The 25,782-nt window shown below is 42.3% G+C and overlaps 3 protein-coding genes and 1 pseudogene across 4 annotated transcripts; 3 read left to right on the top strand and 1 right to left on the bottom strand.

Moving 5' to 3' along the window:
• The first annotated feature begins 1,797 nt into the window (after positions 1-1,797).
• Positions 1,798-3,958, top strand: LOC106585373 (T-cell acute lymphocytic leukemia protein 2). The gene is made up of 2 exons (XM_014171507.3): positions 1,798-2,071; positions 2,714-3,958. Exon 2 carries the CDS (start codon positions 2,726-2,728, stop codon positions 3,062-3,064), a length of 339 nt encoding a protein of 112 aa, XP_014026982.1. The 5' UTR covers positions 1,798-2,071; positions 2,714-2,725; the 3' UTR covers positions 3,065-3,958.
• Positions 3,959-7,808: 3,850 nt separating this feature from the next.
• Positions 7,809-10,421, top strand: LOC106585641 (UDP-glucuronosyltransferase 2A1-like; annotated as a pseudogene).
• A 618-nt stretch (positions 10,422-11,039) lies between these two features.
• Positions 11,040-22,703, bottom strand: LOC106585729 (uncharacterized). Of its 2 annotated transcripts, none has more exons than XM_014172288.3 (17): positions 22,566-22,703; positions 17,884-17,984; positions 15,879-17,521; positions 15,698-15,796; positions 15,326-15,596; positions 14,866-15,059; positions 14,528-14,668; positions 14,288-14,402; positions 14,048-14,119; positions 13,759-13,902; positions 13,173-13,286; positions 13,029-13,102; positions 12,827-12,931; positions 12,558-12,673; positions 12,306-12,444; positions 11,966-12,086; positions 11,040-11,567 (listed from the first exon to the last, which is right to left on the bottom strand). In XM_014172288.3, exons 1-17 carry the CDS (start codon positions 22,613-22,615, stop codon positions 11,476-11,478), a joined length of 3,591 nt encoding a protein of 1,196 aa, XP_014027763.1. In that variant the 5' UTR covers positions 22,616-22,703; the 3' UTR covers positions 11,040-11,475. The 2 variants fall into 2 exon arrangements, with proteins under 2 accessions (XP_014027763.1, XP_014027764.1); XM_014172289.3 differs by lacking the exon at positions 22,566-22,703 and adding an exon at positions 18,793-19,096.
• Positions 18,468-25,744, top strand: poli (polymerase (DNA directed) iota). Its single transcript, NM_001140237.1, has 10 exons — positions 18,468-18,668; positions 21,982-22,116; positions 22,246-22,410; positions 22,592-22,738; positions 22,997-23,233; positions 23,420-23,598; positions 23,712-23,803; positions 23,894-24,027; positions 24,274-24,482; positions 24,624-25,744. The coding sequence occupies exons 1-10, from the start codon at positions 18,587-18,589 to the stop codon at positions 25,515-25,517; spliced, it is 2,274 nt and encodes a 757-aa protein (NP_001133709.1). The 5' UTR covers positions 18,468-18,586; the 3' UTR covers positions 25,518-25,744.
• Positions 25,745-25,782: the final 38 nt, after the last annotated feature.

Genomic DNA, 25,782 nt, shown 5'->3' with positions numbered 1-25,782 from the left:
AAAAACAAGACGATCTGGCCCTGCTGAATGCGGCCCTGGTGTGTGTATGAGACGGGGATGGAGGGACAGGCTGGCTGGCTGAAGGGGCCTGCTGCCTGCTGTGAGTGTGTCTGCAGACCTGAGGCCAAGTAGAGTGCAGAGAGCAGGGGAGTGGGGACCCACCACTGCAGGTGCAGCCCCTTAGAAGTGCAGCAAGGCCCATGAATGGCAGCAATTCAGGGCCAGCCCCATTGGGTCTGTTCTCCAGGCCCCAGCGCTAATCCCAGGCCCTAATCGGATTATGTAAATTTCTACTCCACACAGAGATACTTTTATGGAAAGCTGCGTCTTTGAAACAACACTTGAAGGATGCAAAAAGAACAGTAGCAATTGGTTAAACTAGACGTCGTTAAATAAAAAAACATCTGAAACTGAGGTTGAAAGTGGGAGGCAGAGAGAGGGGATATAGAAGAGGAGTGGCGAGGAAGAATGGTTTTAGAGAGATGGTCTGGCATGCGCTCATGCTTGTGACCCAGGGAAGGACTCTACTTGCACCCACCTGGCTCGTTCCCCATGCTCCACTTTGTAATTTATGTGTGGCCCCTGGAATGGATCAACAAGATTACCATAGTCATAACAAAACCCACATTGTTAAACTGTCAATCTGGATATGGTATTTCTGGCCCAATCAGGGTGAATTAAATGGCAGCAGGATGGGCGATATCAAAGTTTTACTGAACCGGCTACCCATGGTTGATGTTTAACCATAGAAGGTAACAAGTGTCCAGAATTGTAAGGGTAGGATCAGGCAGGGAAACATCTCAGTTTCATCACAATAGGAATTTATTTGTAAGCGTAAATGTAACCTTTAATAGTCACGTTACGTGTTAAACATTATTAATAATTTAATGAAATGACTAGGGTTGCAAAGTAATGTTATATTACTGGAAACGTTCTAAGTTTACCAGTAAACTACCAGAATGTTGGTATCTTTCAAGGATTTTATGTAATCTATCACAAGACATCTAGTGGCACTTTTGGGTACCTCAGATTATCACAGGTGTCTGTAATTATCTCTTGCCCTCTGTGTGGCCTTATCACATGTCAAATATATGAAATAATTTAATAAGATGATTTTAAAATAGAAAATAGAATGACAAAGCTGTGAACATCCTTAATATAAACCATCAATTTAGTGAATGCTAAGTTTTCAGCATGAAATATGCTTTCCATTTTTTTTTACACCGTTTTATTAATTTTACTATATCAATATGTGTTTGTTGTCAATGTTTTGGCGTAGGACCGGTGGCAGTTGTGAAAAATGTCAATCGTTGGAAGAGTTTATTTAAAAAAAATGGCATTGTTGATTTGATGCTTTTTCATTAATTAGGCTATTTTCTCTTGAACCATATGGTCTATCTAATAGAAACTCATAGACAATACAAATATAAAAAATGAATACTATATATCGATATCTTTAAAAAAAAAGTGATTAAAGTACAAATTACCAAAGTTACGATTGATTGCCATAGATTTTCTGTTGATTACCAAAATTACTGAAAATTCCAGTAGCTTTGGTAAATTACCGGTAGCTTTGCAACCCTAGAAATTACTCAACAAAAAGTTGTGGATGATATGAAAGCAAAGTTTCCAAATACTCTTTCAAATTGTTAAACATTATTGTATGATATTATATCAGTATTTGTGTTTACCCCTAACCTCATTTGTCTAACCCATTGGTCATCTATTTGTTTACAGACAGAATAGAACACCCAACACAGCGGTCTGTGACTGGAAACATCTCTCTTGAGTTGAACACCTCACACAATGCAGCAGACTGAAGGAGAGGCTCAACGACAGCACACGTCACACAATAGGGGCTCACTCTGCTATAAAATGGGAGAAGCGGGCGCTAGCCTTTCCCCTCTCTCCATCCCTCCCTCTCTCCTCATCCCTCTCTCCATCCCTCCCTCTCACACACAGAGAGTATGAGAAGGCTGGACTGACTGGACGGACTATACACAGGACTGGGTTACTGCAGCAGGAGTACACACTTCTGATACCTCTGTCTGCACGCTAAAGCACTTAACAGGTGAGATCACGGACAATAAGTGGATTCGGGTTTTTTTTTACCTCTGAGCTTTTCCTCTGTTGAATTTCATGTTGTGGAATTGTTGGAGTAAGGAATTGGTGGAATTACATTTCTCATGAAATGTTAAGAAACCTTATTGTTGTTAAGATAAAATAAATGATTATCAGTTTATATTCATGAGTGTACCATATTAGAAATAGATAGTTCTTCAATACAGCCAAAGTGTAATTATTTGTATGTACGCTAATAATGCCGTAACACAATAGCACAAGCATCTTCTATGCATTGACTGAAGGTCAGACATTTTCCACAAACATCTATTTTCATTATGGTATTTTTCATCTTCTAAAGATGAAACTGAATTCCAATGTCAAATGCATTCTATTAGTCATACTTAAACTATATTTTACATCTATTACTCACCATTACAGTGTTAATGCGTCATATTTCAGTTATCGTTGAGATTTAGATTCTCTGGTGCCACGTTTTATGTGATACCACCATATAGTGTTTCTGTCTAGGGTCTGCGCCAGAAATGGCACCCTACTGAACAACACCTGCCTTCTATTAGAACAGCCCCATGGGAGTTTGAATTGTGTGTACATTTCTCTCTAAAACGCTCTCCTCTTCTCCTCCCTCCAGGAGAGCAGCACCATGACCAGAAAGGTGTTCACCAACACACGGGAGCGCTGGCGGCAGCACAACGTCAACACTGCCTTCGCTGAGCTCCGCAAGCTCATCCCCACCCACCCACCAGAGAAGAAGCTGAGCAAGAACGAGATCCTGCGGCTGGCCATGCGCTACATCAACTTCCTGGTGCAGCTGCTGGAGAGCCAGAGTGGCCAGCCTGCCTCGCACTCCCCCACAGCCCTGCTCACCTTCCTCAGGGGCAACGTGGAGCGTCTCCACTCCTCCTCCCAGACCTGGGGCCTGGCCAGCGACACTGACGCCCTCTCCCCTGGATCAAGCTGTGACAGCACCGAGGCCTGGTAGTGTGCTTGCTGCAGTTTCCTCTGATGGGTGATCATCTACAACTCCCTGGATTGAACTGTCTGTCACAAGGCCCCCATTCATAGACTCCATTTTGGTTCTGTAACACTTGAGTACAGTGTTGGTTGTGATGGCAAGCAGAAGATATTTGTGGATGATGTCCTGCCTGCTGAATTAAATAGATTGAGATGGGAGCCTTGTGAAATATAATCTGTAATCTGCATGGATGTAGCTTGGATGTATTCCCTCCATGTCAGACATGTATTTTCATCTGGTCGGTGGGGAAAGATGTCCACATCAAAAAAGTTTTGTTTTGAAATAAGAAATAAGGATGCATTAAGGCCATAAAGGATCATTTAAGGGCATTTATTTGGGAAAGACATTTCAGGAAAGATAGTCTTGTCCAATTCATCAAGGACTGCAATCTAATTACAAAATGCAAAGGGGACTTTCTTTTCTTCAAATGATGATTTTATGATGAGACTGATTATGACCTTGCTTATTTGCAAATCAATATTTATCAAAATCCTGCAATATGACCACATTCATTGATTGACACATTGCTGTTATACGCATTAATTGACTATTTATTAGGACGACAGGATTGAGCTGCATGATACTGACAATCCTCTTTGAAATATGTTCCAATCGTAGGACTGTATTGTGTGAACAGATAACAGGAATAGTTTTTGTTGTCTGTCCATTCAAGTATTTATTAATCTTGCTCTTTTTGTACAATAAGCATGTCACCAAAGATTATCATTTTACCATCTTTTGTCAAGACTATTGTGATTATTTATTTTTTGTAAATTATGTTGGTTAATATTAAGTTGTGAATGTTATTTATTATAACTATTTATTTAATAATGACTTGTTAATAAAAAAATATAAACTTTGTTTGAATTTATCAAAAGTAAGTACACATTAAGTACCATCTTCTTATTGTAAATAACCCTGGTATTCCATTGACACCATGCAACCATTTGTACTCATTTAACAAACACCTCAGTGCCGAGCCAGGAAGTCAACAGTACAGCTGCTCCATATGTGTTTGTACTGGTCCATTCTGGACCCTCTAGTCTAGTAACGCCCTTGTTTCCTCTCAATGGGGACAGTGATGGCCGAGCCTCTGATTGTCCACTACAAACCCTCTGACCACTGTGTGGATACAGAGACAACCCCTGACCTCTGAACCCTTATCTAGTGTCCGAGGGCAGAGAGAGGGGAAGAGAAAAAGGACAACTTAACTTGTGCCCTGCAATCACACAGGTCAACATGCAGTCAAACCCTGATCCCTGATCCAACAGGCAGATGCAGCGCTGCTAGTCCTGAGGGGCTCCTATGGGCTCTTGAATGGAGTGTTTTTATCCCCTTTCTGCGACAAAATGGCAATGAAGTCAGATGCCAGTGTAGTTTACACAGGCTTGGCCATTTCTGTGTCCAATAACGTTTGAATTGGAATAAGTCATTATTTGGATACACACATATTAGATTAAACTTGAATTACTAAATATCCCTCTAGGCTCTAATTATGGATTATTATGTAACAACTGTGAAATTAGATTTAGAGAAATGCATAACCTTACAACACAATAAACATTATGTTTTCAGAAAAAAGGCCATCTGTTAAATACACAAATTAACAGATCTATTTTGTCAAGTACCAGTAAGTACCAGTACCAATAAGTACCAGTACCAGCAAGGTTCGATCCTAGGCCCCACGCTCTTCTCAATTTACATCAACAACATAGCTCAAGCAGTAGGAAGCTGTCACGCTGGTATAAAGGATTTTGGAGACAGGCGCAGGAATACACAATAGGGGTTTTTAATACACCCAAAACAAACATGTATACAAAAACACTGGGCTGTACCCAAACAAAAGAGCGAGGGTAAACTTCGTTGACCGATATGGGACGATACCCGTAATACACAATATCTATAGCACTCAGCATAACAGCTACACCAACGCATAGGTACTCACACCACCAACAGACATGGGAACAATAACCGACAAAGACAGAGGGCACATATATAACATACTAGTCAGGGGAAATGGGAACCAGGTGTGTGTAAGCAGACAAGACAGTCCAGGGTTGGTGGTAATGAATCCCGTTCAGTGAAGCCTAGAAAGCCGGTGACGTAAACCTCAGGAACTGGTGAACAGAATGAGCATCAGTAGCGGGGGGATCCGTAACAGAAGCTCTCTCATCCATTTATATGCAGATGATACAGTCTTATATTCAGCTGGACCCTCCTCTGATTTTGTGTTAAATGCTCTAGAACAAAAAAAAAACTGTAATGTAAATTAAAGTGCCACCGATTGGTGAACAAATGTAAACAAAAACAAAACAGTCCTCGTTTCACCCTTGCATTGGCCCTGATGTCATCAACTAAGAAGACGATTATACCCCAAGGTCACACATCTAGAGCCCTAATCACCTAGCCTGGTTAAACCAGCCTGAATGTGGAGATCACCATTGTTTAACATTTAACCAGGCTACTAATCACCTATTGTCACTGTTTAAATCTGCCCCATGTCCTGCCCATGCCAACAGGCTGCAACTACTGAGCTGAAGGGTAAACAGTGAGTTGGTGTAAGGCCTTTTCTCCACCACAATTAAACCTGCTAATGGTGTGTAAACGGAGCAATGTGCAGCTGCTGAACACAGGCATACAGTCCGTGGGAATGGACAGGTGACTGCTATTAAAGGGATAGTTCCCCCAAATTACAACATTACATATTGGTTTCCTACCCTGTAAGCAGTCTTTGGACAATGTATGACAGCAATCCGTGCTTTGGTTTAGTTTCCTTGGCACAGTTTACAAATGCTACAATTTTTGCATTTGTGGCACAAATTCCATTCAAGTCAGGGTACCGATATGAGCAAAGGACATCCAGCCAACTTGACACAACTGTGGGAAGCATTGCAGTCAACATGGGCCAGTGCTCTGAGGGTGTTCTGAGGGCAAAAGGGGTGCAACTCAATATTAGGAAGGTGTTCCTAATGTTTTGTACACTCAGTGTATATGGTAGAGAAAATGCACACATGATGCAGTAAATGGATTTGTTGTTGATCAGCAAACTATAGCACTCTTTTAAGGCCAAACAAATGTAACATTTTCAACACAACACATAGGCCTTCAGTGTAGTCATATTGAATCATTGTGTCATTTACAGACATTTATGTACATTCTTGGCAGAAAACATCCAAACACAGTAGATGTTTCCCTGACAACTTTTCAGCAGGATAATGTCAAACTCACTAGCTAAATCAAATCTGTATTCTGCTCATCTCCTCATCCAAGTATATTTGCCTGATTGACTATTCTCTCCCAAGTACAGTGGTAATGGTCTATTGAGAGCACATTTCCTTATCTACGTCTAACACACTGTGTGAATCTGTTATCACAATGGACCAGATCAGTGCAGGCAAGCCCTCTCTCTCCTGGCTGAGGCGCCATGAAAAATAATTTCTGGAGCTGGGTGCCAACCGATAGGCCCTGAGCTCTTTATCCCCTTAAACCAATTCACACTGCATGTTTAAATATTTCATCCTTCCCCTCCTCCTTCCCCATCAGCTCCTTTCCTCCCCCTCTTTTCTTCCTCTCCATTGCTCTGGTCTTCCCCAGCGAGGACAGGGAGAAGTGGGCAGCCCAATGAGGGATGAATGCAGGTGCAGGCTCATCGGCGGAATGGGGACCCCATTCTTGGCTGGACAGAACCCTCTCCTCTGGAGCACTTTCTTATAGGGCCCGCCACTGACAATCCCACATTCTAATCAGATTATGCAAATGTTATTTTCAAAAAGCAACACACTGTAACCCAAACCTAGGCGCTGCAAGAGAGCGAGGGAGGGAGGGAGGGAAGGAGGGAGGGAGGGAGGGAGGGAGGGAGGGAAGTACCAGGGATGGTTAGAGAGAGAAAGGACAGCAGAGGCAACCATTTCGAGAACAACAACTTCCAATAAATCTTGTTCACATGTATATATCAAACACTACACACTAAAAGTTCTACTGACCACATGTACAGTATACACCTACATCCTTCACAACAACAGTAGCCGAGGACCATTATTTCCCAGAGAAAAACTTCCACAATACCACAGCTTCTTAAGGCTGGCATACACTGTCTATTCACCCAACCCTGACCCTGGGAGAACCCTGTGGCCCCACACTTAAACCAGCTGCCTAATTTACCTGACGTCTATGCTGCTACATCTCACTTGCTAAACAGAGATAGGGTCCTATAAAATAAACTATACTGTAGTTAGCAGGGAAGTTCACTTAGTTTAGAAATATCTATTCCCAAATGTAATAGTTTGTCACACGTAGTAGCAACACAAACATTTCGAATGATGACTTTTATACACTTTTATATCTGTTTTACTTTGTTGACTTTCTCTGTTTGTTGACTCTGTTCAGATTTACAATGTCGGCTTTTACCTTTCACCCCCAAAGTCCACCGGTTTGCTCTTCTACCTGGTGGCATGAGATAAGATGAGTACTACTATGATTCAGAGTTCAAGTTCTTCAATTAACGATTGCTTGACTTAAATGACTAGTTTAAAAAGGATTGATTATAGACACTGTCTACACACTCACCATGAGGCTGGCAGAGAGCATACCGGTTTAAATAATCATACAGTTATGTATCATAGGGCGCATAGACTGTGGAAACATTAGTTTGGCACACTGAAGGCAGTCACTGGATCAACCTTAAGCCTGTATTGGAGACTCTGATAGACAGAGGACACAATGTTACAGTGCTGGTAAACAGTGCTTCTCTGTGCATGGACCCCACGGAACGCTCTCGCTTCAGCTAACAACCCTTCAATGGCTCAGTCTCTGTGGAGGCCTTGGAGGATTGCCTTGAGGAGTTCATACACTTTTCCACGTACGAGATGGACCACCTGTACTACTGGCAGATCCACTGGAGACTTTATGAACTCATACAAAGACAAATTCAGCTAAACATGCAGATTGTGGATGGACTGTTAAAGTCAGAGAGTGTCATGGAGAGACTGAGAGAGGCCAAGTATGAACTTCTATTAGCTGATCCCATTTGGCCTGGCAGTGAGCTGGTGGCAGAGATGCTGGGACTTCCTCTGGTGTACACGTTTCTCTATCGCCCACACTAGGGAGAGGCTCTGTGGGCAGCTTCCGGCCCACCATCCTACGTCCCTAGTGCCATGGTAAAATGAACGGACAAAATGAACTTTGCTGAGACTGATGAATTTCCTGTTCTCTGCATCGCAGGACATGACAATATACAGTCTTTGGCGTGATATAGATGACCACTACAGTGAGGCTATGGGTGAGCTGTTACAGTGTCATTGGATGAGGTAGCCACATTTGATGATAACCACAGAATAACGTAGCATAGTGTATTTATTTATATTTAAATGTCGGTTCTAATGCAAATACTACTTACATTCTACTGATGTGTAGCCAACAACAACTTGTGCGATGATAGGAAACGCTGATCTCTGGCTGATCCGTACATACTGGGACTTTGAGTACCCCCGACCTTTCCTCCCAAACTGCAAGTTTGTTGGAGGAATCCACTGCAAGACCGCCAAGCTCTTACCAGAGGTAGGCTATGGCAAAAGCACACTTACCTTAAATCAGTATCACTACAAAACATATTAAGTATATCAACATCAATCTGTCCTCACAGATATCCGTTTGTCTTCTCCGCAGCATCCGTTGCATACACAATGTAATTCTAACTAAGGCTACATAGTACATTTTGGTCATGTTTTAGCCATGTCATGTCATAGTCATGTCAATGTCATTACGCTCTGGATAAGAGCGTCTGCTAAATGATTAAAATGTAAATGTTTGAAACAGAGCAATACAAAGAGCTAGATATACAGTAAAGTTCTATTTATGGCTCTGTGGTGAAGTGAGAGGATTACTGTCCCATCAGGCCCTGGAGGAGTTGGTGCAGAGCTCTGAAGATCACGGCGTTGTTGTGTTCACTCTGGGGTCCATGATCAGGAACATGACCACAGAGCAGACGGATAGGATCGCCTCAGCCCTGGGACAGATACCACAGAAGGTCAGAGAGAACCTATAAACCTACTGTAGAACATTCCCTAAGCATGTTTGTTCTTATTGGTCTTATTGTTCTTATTGGTCTTATTGTTCTTATTGGTCTTATTGTTCTTATTGATTCTTATTTACAGCAAACAAAGTAGACGTGTTGCATGTGTCTTGTGCAGCCTGTGTAACATACTTAAACAATATAAAATATCATATAAAATATAATAAAGTATAAATAATAACATATAAATAAGTCCCTGTCATGGCCAGATTCTGTGGAGGCACAGTGGGGAGAAACCTGAGACTCTGGCTCACAACACCAGTGTACAACTGGATCCCATAGAACGACCTGCTGGGTAGCTTTAGGTTTTTTATAACAAAGACAATAATTCATTATTATGCCTGTTTGGTATAGTGCATAAACCAATCTACTCACCAGTGTGATGTTGAACATCATTATTTGAGACTATCTTTGGAATATCTACATTTAGGAATACTTGTTTCTGTTCTATAAGGCCACACCAAAAACTAGAGCCTTCATCACCCATGATGGAACCAATGGAATCTATGAGGCTATTTACAATGGGGTTCCCATGGTGGGTATTCCTATGTTTGCTGACCAGCCAGACAATATGATCCATATGAAGGCCAAGGGAGCTGCTGTCATCAGGGACTTCAACTTCATGCAAACCCGGGACCTTGTGGATGGACTCAATGCTGTGATCAATAACCCATCGTAAGTTGTCCTCATTTTCACAAACATTTATTTTGCTAGAGTACAGAGTAAATGAGCAACTAGTTTGCTATCACATGAATACACATCTTTATTAAAAATATTAAATAAATAGAAGGCTCTACGTATTCTAGGTCATCTGAGAATTGATCAACAGGTATAGGGAGAACGCCATAAAGCTGTCCAGAATCCATCATGACAGACCGATCAGTCCTAAGGATGAGGCATTGTTCTGGCTGGAGTTCACCATGAGAAACAGAGGGGACAGGCTCCTGAGGGTCCAGGCCCACCAGCTCACCTGGTACCAGTACCACAGCCTGGATGTGCTGGCTCTGCTTCTGGCTGTCCTGCTGCTCCTAACCCTCCTCTTCATCAAATCAGGCCTCTTCTGCATCAGGAGTTGCTGTTATGGAACCAAGTTTAAAAGCACAGCAGAGTGACAGCTTCAGCCATAGAAATACAATGAATAGAATGGACATCTCTATTCACGTCAATTATGGCATAATGGGTGGACTGGAAGCCTTTCTGAGTGTACACATAGGAGCAGGAAATAAAAGCAGTAAGTAAAAACATGTGTTGTGATTTGTTAAATCAACTCAACTGACATTACAAAAAATACATTCCATTGCATGAGCCTGATGTGGCTCATGCAATGGAATGTATTTTTTGTAATGTCAGTTGAGTTGATTTAACAAATCACAACACATGTTTTTACTTACTGCTTTTATTTCCTAACTGATGTGTTAACATAATTTGAATGAACATTCTATATTACCATGGAAATTATTGCATCGCAATACCAGGCAGCAATTGAGAGTGTACCCATGAGTTTATCATTCAAATTGCCAGGGTTAGAGGTTCCTTGCCCGTTCATTCTATTTTTTATGGGTTCAGCACCAGGCAATATTATTTCAATACTGTTACTTGACTTTCTTCCTCATCAGGGAGAAGTGATAGCCACCAAACGGAATCAGAATTTTTTTTGTCTCATATTGTACGTTCCATTTATTTTAGTTCACGTTTGCGTTCATTGCCTGGTTGTAGACGAAATGACAGGCTTTACACAATTTGAACCTCTTCCTTCAAAAGAACGGATGATGATAATTATTGAAATAGTTTATCCTCAGTGACACTGTGGTTTTACGTATCATCACATAACATCTGAAAGTGTTGAGGACTGTAGATAGACTGGGAGACCTGTTTCTTGTGCACATTGAGTTTATTGGCTGTTGGACTTGACTCTAACCTCCTCAGGTGTCACACATAGCTATGAAAGCATAATGCTGCAGTTCCCATCAACCATGATCATAATAATACCCCACAACAGATTTCTTTACTGTGCTTTTACTTTCAATATATTATTCTTTCCGAGTGTTGAGTGCATCCCCAAATAATAATTACATTGGCATAAGAGACTGAGAAGCATAACATAACTGAACAAAGATTAAACAAAAATGAATTCTATCAAAAAACTAAAATGTACATAAATATAATTTCAGTCCCTCTCTAAGTCCCTCCCAGAGCATTTGAAGAAATGAGCCAACAACATTTCACCTTTATACAAATAAGTGACATTTTAACATACATCTCTGTGATTTCATGAATATGAAGGTGGGAGATGCCAGTTTTATTCAGATCACCATCGTTTAGTTTTGCCATCTTCTTTGACTTTCCACAGCATGAGCTCCATACAGGCAACAGCATCTTCTGCTGAGTCATGGCCACCCACTGGAAGAGACAGGAACAATGCCATAAACACTTACTGCAAGACTAATGTAGGCCTGGCCTGTATATATCTTACATGTATCGGAAAGCCTTGGATCAGGAATGATTCTCACATTAGTGGATACATGTTTTAGGACTGTAGCCTCCTAGACAACACAATATTATCTCTCAGATTTTCCTTCTCACCTGCAATGTTCCTTTTTATTAGTGTTCTAAGAACATTTAAAAGATGTAGTGAATGGACAGAATTGGGATTGTGAAATATTTTTCATTAAGAACATTCATGCAACATGTCTCCCTGATTCCACCATGATCAGTTTGACGGTATAAAAAACAAACTTTAATGACACACAGTAGATAGACATCCTCCCCACTGCCAGACTTGTTTGTGTTTGACCCACCACTCTCCTGGATGATCCTCCTGAGGTAGTCTGCTGTCAGGTTGTGGAGGGTCATCTTATGAGGCAGGCCCAGGCGGTGGGGGAACGACACAGAGGTGTCCACCACGGTGCCATGGAGCAGCTGAGACAGGCAAGGAGGCAAGGGGACAAACTTTATGGGCCAGTTTCCCAGACACAGATTAGGCCTAGTCAGGACTAAAAAAAACATGCTCTAAGAAGATCGTGGTAATGTTGTTTTATTTGATGTATCGAGAAAAAAATAAAATAAAAAGACTGATATTGACTTTCCATATCAGTGTCCATTCACTAATAAATAGTTAAATAATGCAGCGCAACTCACCTTTAATGCACAGAGGTCAGATTCCAAGCCGTAGCCGATCAGTATAGTCTCTGCACTGACAAAGCTCAGTAGAGTCTCCTGAACGTCTCGGATGGACGAGCTTGTTCCTTTCACATCAGCTTCATTGATGCCTGAAAACCTAAGGAACAGAGAGCAATAATGACTTCCATGCCATCCTTGTCTAAAATACTGGATTAAATAAAGCAGTCTGTCAAGATTCAATATTAATTCTGGAGTGTTGTGTGGCCTTACCTGGTGTTGTAGTCAATGACATCATTATCAGGTTTCACAAAGGTGTCATAGATGACCTGCAAACTGGAGTTGACAACAGTCACTCTGGCCAGCTCCAGACCTTGAGTGGTATAGCACTGAAGAAAAATAAATGTATTAGTCATACATTAAACCAGATCACTAGTGTGGCAGTTTGGACATTGATATTCAAAACACACTGACCCAACCTTAATTGGCATGTCATGCAAAATGTTGCCTACGAATTCCATAACGTGACTGCTGAATCTCACCATTTCACAGTCGACTGAGAACACACCCGGGCATCCCTTGTCAGAGGCAGGCCTAGGAAGGGTACTGACAAAGCCATCCAGGCTAACTGCATCATGGACATGCAGCTGAGGGGGGAGACATATGTGAGCGATTCAAAATGTTTCCTGACATCTTAGAAGGGTCTTAAGGAAAATAAGTGTAATGCACCAGTCATCTTCTTACCTTGAAGACTTGGCATCCAGGGCACCCAGCCACACCTTCACAGCAGCTGTAGCGTGTTTCCACTCCACCTGGAACTGTACAGTAAGAGCAAGTTATTAAATATCTGTATTCAGACATTTAGAACATACCATAACGTCCTCTCACCCTTCTTCTCAACTCCTTTCCCATAGTGGTAGTTGCACTCCTCCTTGCGAGTGTGCTTTCCCACTTGGTTCACAGAGTAAGTGGCACCACACCGACAGCAAATCCTCTTCAAAGCTTTTTTCCCACAGAAACATAAACAAAAACACAAGTTGCCAATTCAGGAGTTAAACAGAGCCCTGAAAGCAAAGACATTATAAAGCTGGAGTATGCCCTCTTCTAGAATGAGGAATGATGAAAAGAACAGGCCCATGTTGACTACAATACCCGAGGTAGACCAGTCCTAGGGAAATGACTCATACCACAGCCCATTGCCCTAAAATATGAACTGTTGAAGCCAGTTCCACTGCTTTCTTTCATTGTTCCCCTCGAATCAGGGACTGATTCAGACCTGGGACACCAGCAACAGAGAAACAGTACTCTGGACCTCCAGGGTTGGATTTGAATACCCCTGGCCTATTGATGTATTGCTTGTACCAAGCATGTAAAATACATGCTTATGACTAAATGTCACATTCCAAGAGGTACATTTTTACATTTGGTCATTACTCAGCAATATAGACCGAACAATGTGTCATACTGTACTCACGATCAGTGATTCCCTTTTTATAGTCTTCACGGTACAGTATGGCACTGCCAGATTTCTCTGGGTGCTGAAGAGGATAGTTATTCTCCGTCAATATCTCCTCTGACAGAATGTGCTCCTTCAAACTGTCATACAATGCAACATCTCCTTCAGCAAAAAATGAATAGGAAAGCTAAATGAGTCATGGAAGTGTCAGAAAAGCAGTCAAGATGTTGATATGACGCATAGCATAAGAACTTAGAAACTAATCTTATCCTTTTAATGAAAATGTGTGTTGAGGAATGCATGATACCATTTGCCCAAAGTGCTTTTTCATTGAGTGGAATATTTCCTTTGGATAGCTGGACATTAGTTTCATTTCCAGCTGCAAAAGAACAGACAAGAAACAATTCAACTAGAGTTGCTTAGCCCAAAATATCCTTTGTTTACATCTTTGTCCCACCACAAGATATTTAACAATATAATATCATACTATAGCAACTAATCAAAAAGCAATTTAGAATACATTCACTCAGTTGCTGTAGATTCGCACCTTTGACAGAGACGGAGCTCTGGTTCTTCAGCCTCTTCAGTGCATTCACTGCAACACTCAGGTACTTGAGTTTGTTGATGCTGCGATCATACACAGTCTTCTCCTCAGCAAGAGCCTAAAGTATAAATCACACTGTAACAGCTTCCAACATAAAACAATAGATCATGGCAACAACATGTATGACAAATCACATTTAATATAATCATGGCTAATAGAAATGTTGACTGCTCTGGGACAAACCTTTTCAAAAGCATCTTGTACAGTGACAGACGTTTTGAGGAATTCCTCTACAAACAGGTTTACGTAGCGCTGCCGTACGTCATGTGGGACTTTGGCGCTGACCTCAGGACGCATCTTGGCTTTACGTTTGGTAGGAATGGGCTGGGAGGACAAAAGCAAAGTAATGACTTTTTACTTGAGAAACATAACAAAAATGACCTTGGCATGCACAGTTTTTTAGAAAACATATGAATGCAAGCTCTAATGAAAATAATCTGCTCAGTAATGTGCTACTGTGTCAATAGAAAGAAAACCACTAAAGCCATTTCATTCCATCTCTACATTATGTTGGTACTCACCTTAGCAGGGATATAGGCAGTAGGCTGAGGTTGTACAGGAACAGGGGTAACTGGAGTATGGACCGGGGTATGGACCGGAGTGACTGGAGAATTAGCTGAAGTGATGGGCAGAGTGTAGCTTCCCTCTGGGAGGATGAAGTGCAGGTTGTTGCCCACCTGGATGGCTGTTCCCACAGGTATGACGTTCACACAGGCTAGCAGGGAAAATATATAACCAATAACTTAGTATCATGTACAGATGGAAATAAGATGCATTTAATATAGATGAAATCTTCTGATGCATAACAGACAAAAAATATGTACAATAGGATATACATGCCAACTGACTGGAGGAGTGCATTTTCACCTCAACATCACCCTGTTGTACTTTATCATTTACAACTTCATCAAATTGCAGTGGTTGGTACATTCCTCACACATACAAAAGTATAGTTTACATATTAAAGTTATGGACACTTACAGTTTTGCATAGTAGTTTGGTGAGTTGGCTGGTGAATGAGGTATTGAACTGGATGGTGGGTGGCCTGATGACTGGCCTGATGAGCAGGAGAAGGCAGCATCACCACTTTTCTCTGTGAGTTGGAGGAGATGAATGCCTGGCCTCCTTTCAGAGCAGCGGACAAAACGGAGGCCCTCTGCTGCAGCTGCTGGATCTTAGAGGGGTTGGACAACTGGGGGGCTCCTCCTCGGAAAGGAACGATGACCTGGGCTTTGCTTTTGCCCACCGGTGGCTATAGGACAGGAAGGCAGTCAATTACAATAAGAAACGTTTCATGAATCACAGTTTATAAAAGTCAGTCATATGCTTGAGTTGTAGCCTTCAATAGTGTACCTCAGTATATCTGGACACATGGGCCACCCTCTTCCTGGGTCCTGGCAACGGTTTGGGTTTCACTGCTAACCCTGGTGTCTCCACATCCACAGCTCCTACCTAAAACACACAATGACAACATTTTCCTATCTCCATTGAACTGTACAACTATCCCACCCAATGTGTGTTTAGATGCACTTACAGGTGTACAAGCCTGGTCTGTCGATCCCTCTTCACCCTTGTTGGCTTCCTCCATGAAGATACGATAGCATTCCTCCATTGTGTCACTATCAGATAACTCTGAATACTCGAGCTCCTCAGAACTTGAATCAATAACAATGTGTTCATTCACTGCTTCCACAGTAGGCTGCTCAAAAGGAGCAGATTGTAATTCTACTTCATTAGTCCCTGACGTAGTTGGCCCATATAACAGCTGGCATTGGGGGAAACCCACAGTAGTGGCCGCTTGCTCTACAAAGTTTGCTACCGGAACTGGATTAGGCAGGGCAAAATCAAGCCCTGGTGTTTGGCCTGGTATTTTCTGCAGACATGGCACTGATGATACGCTTTGTACAGGTGACCAGTAACTCTGAGCAGAGCTCTGTGCTACTGGCTGCTCACTTCTCTGGGTCTCAATGGGGAGTTTATGGGGGGAGGAGACAGAGGGAGGGACTAAAACATTATGAGGTAGTGAAGATATATGTCCATATGAGACTTCATTGGGTTGAAGATGGTTACTGTTCTCAACAGAGTTGTAGGCAAGCTCACGTTCAAGCAATCCAGGCTTTGCCATCAGTAAGTTGACATCAGTCTTAACTGGCTCATTATGGTGACGTGTCTGTAAGGATGAAAGACTCATTTTGAGAGACACAGGTTCTGGGCCACAGTTGCTTTCCGCAGTGGATTCAGCCTCTTGGTAATAAACTATTCTCTCGCTTTCACTCCTCAGGTTTTCCAAGCATTTGGACAAGTCATCGAATATACTCTCAGCACTGGGTTCACCTTCATTTTCCCGACTAGCGGAAACACTAGATAGGCCATAAGTGTTGAGGTGATCATCTTTCACAATCTCAGACACTGCAGGTGGGGATAGGACTTCGACTACTTCAGGACCAGGAGTGGACACAGGAAGTGGAATACTAAGTGGAGCATGAGCCACAGTAGGAACAAAAACAGGGTGGACTTCCTCTTTGATTTCCTGTGATTGGTTTGTGGTGATCTTACAGGGCTTCTGAGCCCGACACTTCTTTCTATCGCTCTCCAGAGGTGGAATATCAATGATGAGGACCCCTTCTTCTTCTTCTTCAGAGTCATCAACTAGCTTGTTACTACTAGCTGGTGAGACAGTGAACTCTTGAGAAGGTGGCTTAGTTTGGTCCTCCTTACAAACATTCTCTCTAGTCCTCTTCACACCTTGCCCACTTCTCACTTTCTGCTCATTACCTGGTTTGTACTCAGAACAACCACTAGATCGCAAAGAAGCTGAGAAGTTGGACAAGGGGTCGTATTCCAAATCAGTCCTGGGTTTGGAGTTGTCAACCACATACTTCCTCCGGGCGGGAGAATAGGCTGTAGTTGACTGCCTGTGTGAAGACTTTACGCTATTTCCATTCAGATCTTTACCTGGTGTTTCAGATTTGGCAATCAAGACTTTCTTGGACCCTGTCCTTTCACTGTCCACCTGCACAGTTTGGTAACGAGATAATCTCCTTTGCTCCTTCTCAACCTCATTCTTCACAGTCTCAATTTCTTTGTTGATCCTCTCCAACTCCAAAAGGCAAGGGTCTTTGGCTTCATTGACCTGTGGGACTCCATTGATGGAAGTGGAATGAGTTTTCCAAACACCTGTTCATGGAGAAAAAGTAAAGAGAAAACTGATGTCATAAAGAAAATCAAACGATGTAAATTACTACACACATGCCATACTATTTTTCCAAAGTGAAGAAAAAAAAAATGCAGCCACCTCTCATAATTCCTTAAAACATGGTCAGGCCAGGTTGATGCACTGCAATTAGGTTATAGGCAGACTTTAAAATAAGTAATCCGGTTTCAAATTGATGGGCTACTGCCCATTTCCACTTGAAAATGTAATGTGGCAATTAACGAGTATGCCTTTTTGGAAAACTATGGCAAAACTAAAGGCAAGCTGAAGATAAAATACTTCGGGGAATTTGTATGTAAATGAATTACAATAAAACCAAACTGACCTGCTGCTGTTACCGGTGACCCATACAGGGTGTTGTCAAACATTCCTCGCTCGTCTTTGTCATGCTTGTACAGACAGTGGGGCCGCTTACAGTGGTCACGTCTGAAAAATGGACAGTCTATTTCAGCGAAGAACCCAATGGAAGACAACATCGACTACTTATAATTTATCTGTACTCCGGCTATATTTAATAACATTTATTCACGCGTGGGCGCTTTCCATCAATTGTCCACTCACAACACTATGCACCTGTCATGACGTCAGTGTTACGTCAGTTTTATAGCATCAGTCGTGGCGCGGGACATTCTGTCAAAAATATTATAGTGGACTGCCATGCACAATCATTTAAATTCATGATGATGATGATCATATGAAATAAGTTCGCTTTGGTAAAGAGTTAAGCTAGCACATTTGAAATGAATTGACAGGGAATCCACCTGTAATTGATAAAGCTTTCCCCAAGGCTAAAATACAAATATGCCTAGTGGCTGGTGCCACCCAGTGGCTGTGCCTGTCTGCTACTCTGGAAGTACTTCAGAACTGTAGGTGGTGCAAATGCGCTTGTTGCTGCTAAAGCCAACGAACCCAGAATCAGAAGAAGACATCCAAGAGACGTTCGTGTGTTGCATGAAAAATCGAAACAACACTCAAACATATTCATATTAGATGTTTTGAGTACATCAGAATGTTCTTGTTGTTTAGAAATGGACGTGGGTGTTGAGGACATTGATGATGAAACTGACTGGAAGAGCATTTACTCGGACTTTGTTCAACCCCCCCATGTTGGTAAGAAAACAACACAAGTGACACCAAATGACGGAAGCAAATTGCTTTACTTACATTGCATGTTAAGTGTAGTGAATAATAAGTGTGTAATGTTATACTCAGTGTGTACACAGTGGTTCCCTACCTTTTTCGGTTACTGTACCACTCCTTGGTCATGACTCTGTTACATTAGGCGTGTTCTGTAGGGGGAAGTTTTGGTAAGAGCCCTGATGCTCGGTTTGAACATTAAAATGCATCGCTTGCACTACGGTTTTGGAAACATAACGGACCTTATTTCATATCAGCGAGAAATAATTTTCAAAAAACAAAAAGTTAAATTGATACACGCCTTGTTAGTGTTCCCACACGGCAATATATCCATGTTACAGCGCTTGTTTACGGAAAACAGACGGAAGACGAGGCTATCTAGCATGCTCTGACCACCTGTGTGTAAGAGTAACTCGGGAAGTGTAGCGGAAGTGTCGTTTCCTCGTATGGAGGCACCCATAGCTGTATGGATCTGTACAAAACTGCTACAGTAAGTGTAGATTTTTTTTTTGAATCATTTTTTCTCGCTGATGAAAGATGAGGGCCATATGTTTCGAAAGCCATATTGCAAGAAATTATTATTTACGTTTCTAAACGTTAAAACACAGCGTCAATATTGTAATTCACAGAGGCAGTCGTGGGTGAAGCTAATGGCTGAGAACCTTAGGGAGGAGGCAGAATGTCGCCTAGAGTTTGAGAGTTACTGTACCACCAACTGAATGTTGCTCTGCCCAGACTACCCAAGCCCAGTGGTTCTCAACCTTTTTCAGTTACAGTACCACCAACTGAATGTTGCTCTGCCCAGACTACCCAAGCCCAGTGGTTCTCAACCTTTTTCAGTTACAGTACCACCTACTGAATGTTGCTCTGCCCAGACTACCCTAGTCCAGTGGTTCTCAACCTTTTTTGCTTACTGTACAACCAACTAAATGTTGATCTGGCAAGAGTACCCTAACCCAGTAGTTTTAGAAACATAAAGCCCTTTACTTTCATATCACATAAAACATTATTTCACACTTACTGTCACTGTTTTAACCAGTTGCAGCCAAAAGTATTTTTCAGTGACAACACGTTTCTGGAGGCCTTCTTCCATTACACACAGGTGTTCAGAGCATGCGAGATAGCGAATTAGCACAGGTGGTCCCTCTGTCTTCTGTCTGTCTTCCATAAACACAAGCTGTAAGTTGGTGATATGGCCATGTGGGAACATTAACCCTATAAACAGGGGTGGACTTAGTGTTTTGGAGGCCCCAGTTTTAGCCCCCCCAGATCCCCTCCCCCCCTGATTTTTTTAACATTTGAATGGGTCTTATAGTAAAAATGTATTACCTTTTAAATGTGCCATGAACACAACCAGTTAGGATGTTTTCATCTGATTGTCAAACAAATCACTTCACAAAGTAGGTTACCTTTGTACATTCACCCAAAATAATTCCAGGATGCGAACAGTGCACTGTGCATCCGCCAACTTTCCTTCACTCATGCGAGTGGTTGAAACTCTCTCACCGGAGAAAGCATCCGAGCAAGGGAAACAGTGCCCCTCTGTCTTACTAAATCTATCTGATGCTGTCTGGCCAAAAAATTGTATGATATGCCATACATGGGCTACACATACGTTGTTCTTAACTGACTTGCCTAGTTAAATAAAGGTTCAATAAAATAAAAAATGTATGTCCTCTGCCTCAATGACGATGGCAGTAATATCAGCAGCACCTGTCTTTTTACTAAAGAAATGCGTATTGTATCCCCATAGAGTCTAAGGGCCCGAGGCTGAGTTTCTACTAAACTAACCTGGTCGAGAACCAGGGTTCCCTAATACAGGCAATCCTGGGGAAGTTCATTGTTGAAAAATGGCTAAATAGGGGTGGAGACCCGGTGTAAATCAGTGATGCCTTGGTACACATCAAACCAATCAAATGCCTTGCTTGGGCGGAGCTCCAATAGTGCTCACTAGATTAATGTCGTAGGTGCAACAGTGCCTGACGATTCTTTGGTGAGGATGGCCAGGAAATCGCTGATTTAAAACCCCATCAAAATTTGTTGATGTATGCAATTTTATGTTTAGAGCACATCACTCTAGTGTTTAATTGCTATATTGTAATTACTTTGCCACCATGGCCTATTTATTGCCTTACCTCCCTTTTCTTACCTCATTTGCACATTCTGTATATAGAATTTCTTCAACTGTATTAATGACTGTATGTTTTATTTATTCCATGTGTAACTCTGTTGTTGTATGTGTCGAACTGCTTTGCTTTATTCTTGGCCAGGTCGCAGTTGTAAATGAGAACTTGTTCTCAACTTGCCTACCTGGCTAAATAAAGATGAAATAAAAATAAATGAAAGAAAATCTAACAAAACAGAATTATGTTTTTCTTCCAGGCTTTCTTCCATTTTCTGCAATGTTGCAAACTAGCATACAGAACAACTCTCTGTAAAATGTGTCCTTCCCTGTCTGAAAACAGTGGCGAACATAACACGTAGCACCGATGGGCATGGGGGGAGAGGGTTCTTGAACCGTAAAATCCTATCAAAAATCTTGCCGCTGGGAGCCAGCGACTCATTCAAACCGTTTTTGCAAGAAAATATTATCCAGACCTCCAAAGGCGGTGTGACAGCGATGCGATATTGGAGGTATAGCAAAGCAAGACGACGACTACTACTAAGCTAACATATGGAATTGTTTTAAGATGGTCAAAGCAAGGATATTTTAGCTATTTGATTTTAGGACCCCTGTAGGTATATAAATAAGGACCCCCTGTAGGTATAAAAAAATAGTTTTTTAAAAGATTTTTGTTATGCCTCGAGTGGAGTATTATTATTATTATATATTTTTTTATGCTCAGCTCATGAGGCCCCTTGATGTGAGGCCTGAGGCAATTGCCTTTTCTGCCAAATGGTAAGTCCGCTAGTGCCTCTAAAGATGTGTATCAATTTAACGTTTTGTTTTTTTCTCCCTGATATGAAAGATGAAGTTCGTATTCTTCAAAAACTGTACCGCAAGCAGTGCATGTTAATGCTCGGACAGAGTATCTGGGCTCTTAACAAAACTTCCTCGTACAGAAGACGCATTCGTCCAATGACTTATGTGTAATGTAACAGAACTGGGAGTCATGATCAAGGGCTAGGAGTACCCCTGAAATACCCCCTCATGTGCATTTTACCAGTAGGTCTATGGTCTCATGAGTCTTCTCAAGTACCCCAGTGGATAGGTTGGGAACCACTGGTGTAATAGCTCTTTCACCTGTAATTGTTCTCACTGTGAAACTGCACTTCTCTCTTTCAGTGATCCACGGGGGCAAATATTGCGATAAGGTACCTGTAACACCAGTACAGAGAGTCATCCTGCACTTTGACCTGGACTGTTTCTATGCCCAGGTTGAAATGATCCGCAACCCAGCACTGCGGAATGTGCCTTTAGGTGATTTATTTGACATACTATTTCTATTTTGTCTCCTATTCTTTGTGTCTAAACGTTTTACTGTATCATTTTTCAACATGTTAATGGAAGCACTGGTTGCGTAACAACTTATCTCTGGACTCCTTGTAGGTATTCAGCAAAAGTACATCATCGTCACCTGTAACTATGTGGCCAGGGACCTTGGTGTGACAAAGCTGATGTTAGTGACGGATGCCAAAGAGAAGTGTCCTCAGCTCGTGCTGGTCAAGGGAGAGGACCTGACACACTACAGAGAGACATCTTACAAAGTTACAGGTAATCAACTCAGTAACTCTTGAAATGAGTTAACCACAGCTAGAACAGTGATGATCTCACAAACCTCAGATGATACATTTATTTTTATAGCCACAGTGTTACGCTCTAATGAATTCTACCTTACTATCAGTTTTTTCTTATGGAAAAACTCTCACCTGTCTCTGTGCTTTCCTCCATTCAGAGTTGCTGATGTCATTCTGTCCATTAGTAGAACGGCTGGGGTTTGATGAGAACTTCATGGACATCACAGAGATGGTGGAGAGGAGGATGGAACAGACCCCAGAGTCTGCTCACTATTCATATGAAGGCCACGTTTACAGTCTTGACAGTGAGTAGCATAAAGTCTAGCAGCATTCAGACTGGGGACTTATGAAACCAGGATATGGGTTGTGAGACAACTTGTGAAGCTAAATGTATAAACATTTGCATTGCACTTTCAGTTTCCTACAATTTGAGCCACTGTGGGTTTGGATTCTTAACCTTAGCCGTTAGTTCTAAGAAATTCCATGTCTACATACTAGCAATCAGGTTGAGATGATGTGAAATGTAACTGTGAATTGTGTATCTTTTTGTTTTGTCTACTCAGCCTCAGATGCCAAAGTCATGGTACACCCTCTACTAGCGGTGGGCTCACATATCGCAGCTGAACTGAGAGCAGAGATCCACAGCAAGCTGGGCCTCACTGGCTGTGCGGGCATTGCTACCAGTAAGCTGCTGGCCAAACTGGTGGCGGGCACCTTCAAGCCAAATCAACAAACCACACTTTTGCCAGAGAGTGTGAAAGACATTATGGGCAGTCTAAATGGTTTACGTAAAGTACCAGGTATAGATTTACGCTTTATTCCTAATTTGACTCTCAGCAAGTTATCCAAGTCACTACATGAAGTAGAGTATTGTGGTAGATTATCCAACCTGTTGTTGATCCATGTAGCCCCAGCCGTAATCACCTCTCTGTAGCTGTTGTCATGCCATTCAGTGCTTTACCTTTACCCATTATGGCCCATTTCAGGAGTAGGCCACCAGACTGCTAAGAGGCTTCAGGCCCTGGGATTGGTTGGTGTGCAGGACTTGCAGCTCTTCCCATTGGCTGACCTGGTGAGGGAGTTTGGAGTTTCCACTGCTCAGCGCCTCCAGAACCTGGCTTTGGGCATCGATGACACTCCAGTCACCCCCACTGGTGCTCCACAGGTGTGAGATGAAAACGGATCAATACAATAATCAATTTTCAGCTAATACTGTTACAGTGCACATATTGATATGTCTTTCTGTATTTTTTCTCCTTGTCTTCATAACATACCAAGTCTCTTAGCGATGAAGACTCTTTCAAGAAAATGTCCTCAACCAATGAAGTTTGGCAAAAGGTTAAAGATCTGTTGAGTAGCCTTTTAGACAGGTAATCATAGGGTTTGAATTGCAAGGTGCAGAAATGGTTCTCCAAGTAGTGTTTCTGCTCTTAAGTTTAACTAAGCTGTCTTGGTTTTAGGATGCATAAAGATGGCAGGCAGCCTTTCACCCTTCGACTGACCATCAGGCGTTACTCTGCAACCAACAAGTGGTTCAGCCGGGAGAGCAGGCAGTGTCCCATCCCCAACCACATTGGGCAAAAGATAACCTCTGGTACCTGTTAAATAATTCTCACACAAATATGGAATATATTTTGTCTGCGAGTCATTAGGCATTGAAACTGCCAATGTACTGCCAATGGCTTCAGCAAATACTATTGTTTAGTACCTACTGTACTGTGTATCTACATTTTAACTGTACATTAATTTCTAAGTATGGATTTCACAGATCTTGAATGGTAGATCAGTTACTGTGCATTTAGCAGCTAACACCTCTTAAATCTGCTGTGGTGTTTGTCAGGCAGCTGTGATGCCTTGGCCCAGCTGGTCACCATGGCCATGAAGCTCTTCCACAAGATGGTGGCCACCAACACAGCCTTCCACCTCACCCTTCTCAATGTGTGCTTCAGTAACCTGCAGGCCAAGTGTGCTGCTGTCAGCAAGGGATCCATCGCCTCCTTCTTCACACACAGATCTCCTGAGAAAACACAGGCCTCCTCTCGGTGCCAGGTAAGAAGACATGTGGATGTCACCCATTAGAAGTAAACTAGTATCTCTGTCTCAGGCTTTACCCTGCCATGTGTACTCCTTATGTGTTGTCTTTAGAATTCTGAAAATGTGCATCATTTCTCTCTCCTTCCCCTCTTGGAGGATCTGTCTCAAAGTGTGCTTGGTAACCTCAGGGGACAGGCTGGATCTGATGTTGAAGGTAAGACAGAGGAGTTGACTGGTCAGGATGCATCACACTGGATACCAGACATACCTAGCAACCTTAAGATCAAGCCTTACACACAGTCAACAATGCATAGCCCTGAGGCCTCCCAGCAGCGGCCTATGGTGGGTGAGTGCTGCATAGGTGGAACAGTAGATGATAAAAGGACCAACAGTCCTGGGATGACAGATGTTCCTCCGTTGCCCCCCAACATTGACCCTGAGGTGTTTAGTCTCCTGCCTGAGGACATCCAGAAGGAACTGTTATCACCTGCCTACCCAGAGACCGCCCATGGCCTCCACAGCCATAGCACTCAGTCCGTCAGACCCACAGTATCTGATCCAGCAGACAGAGCCCACTCATCTCACCACAACCATTCAGAACAGCCTGCCTCGCTCTCTCAGCCTGCTGCATGCAAACGTAATGACTCATTTCACAGCACTCCCATAGACCTAAGAGAAACTGTGAAGGGCTTTGACAGACAGCCCAATGCACCGACAACGAACAACCAACAAGAACACACAGTCTCCTCCCTGCAGTATTCATTCACAGACCTCTTGGAGGAGGGGAACTCCTCTACAGGCCTCGTGTCACAGCGGCAGTTGGCTGACTGTGGTTTCCCAGGAAACGTTGACCCCAAGGTGTTCTCAGAACTACCTCCAGAGGTTCAGAGAGAGCTACTGTCTGAGTGGAGACAACAGATACCTGTCCTTAAGATTTCCTCCTCTTTGAAAAAACAGGGCAAAAGCCCCCTGGCCAGAGAGAAGAAGGCTCCAGCTAAAAGCAGTCAGGCTAATAACTTATTGAAGTATTTCAAACCCAGCTCAGGTTAGAATGTGTCCGTTATATCAAAGGTCACTATGTGGTGTTTAAGAATTTGGACAAATATTCAAATCATTCTTTTTATTTTTCGGATGTTCAGCAAGTGAGATTCATAGTTATTTTAGTCAATGCAAATATAAGGAATTTAATGTTAAAATATACATTTTTCAAACTGTTTTACATTTTGTAAACATATGGTAATGTTCCAAGAAATATGTAAATAAAGATCATTTCCTTATTTTATTGTACAGTTTTAAATGGATAAACATTGGAATT

This window comes from Salmo salar, chromosome 24 (assembly GCF_965601325.2).
Source record: "Salmo salar chromosome 24, fSalSal1, whole genome shotgun sequence".
Lineage (NCBI taxonomy): Eukaryota > Metazoa > Chordata > Actinopteri > Salmoniformes > Salmonidae > Salmo > Salmo salar.
Note: the sequence above shows the minus strand (reverse complement) of the source record. Positions and strands in the feature narration are given on the sequence as shown.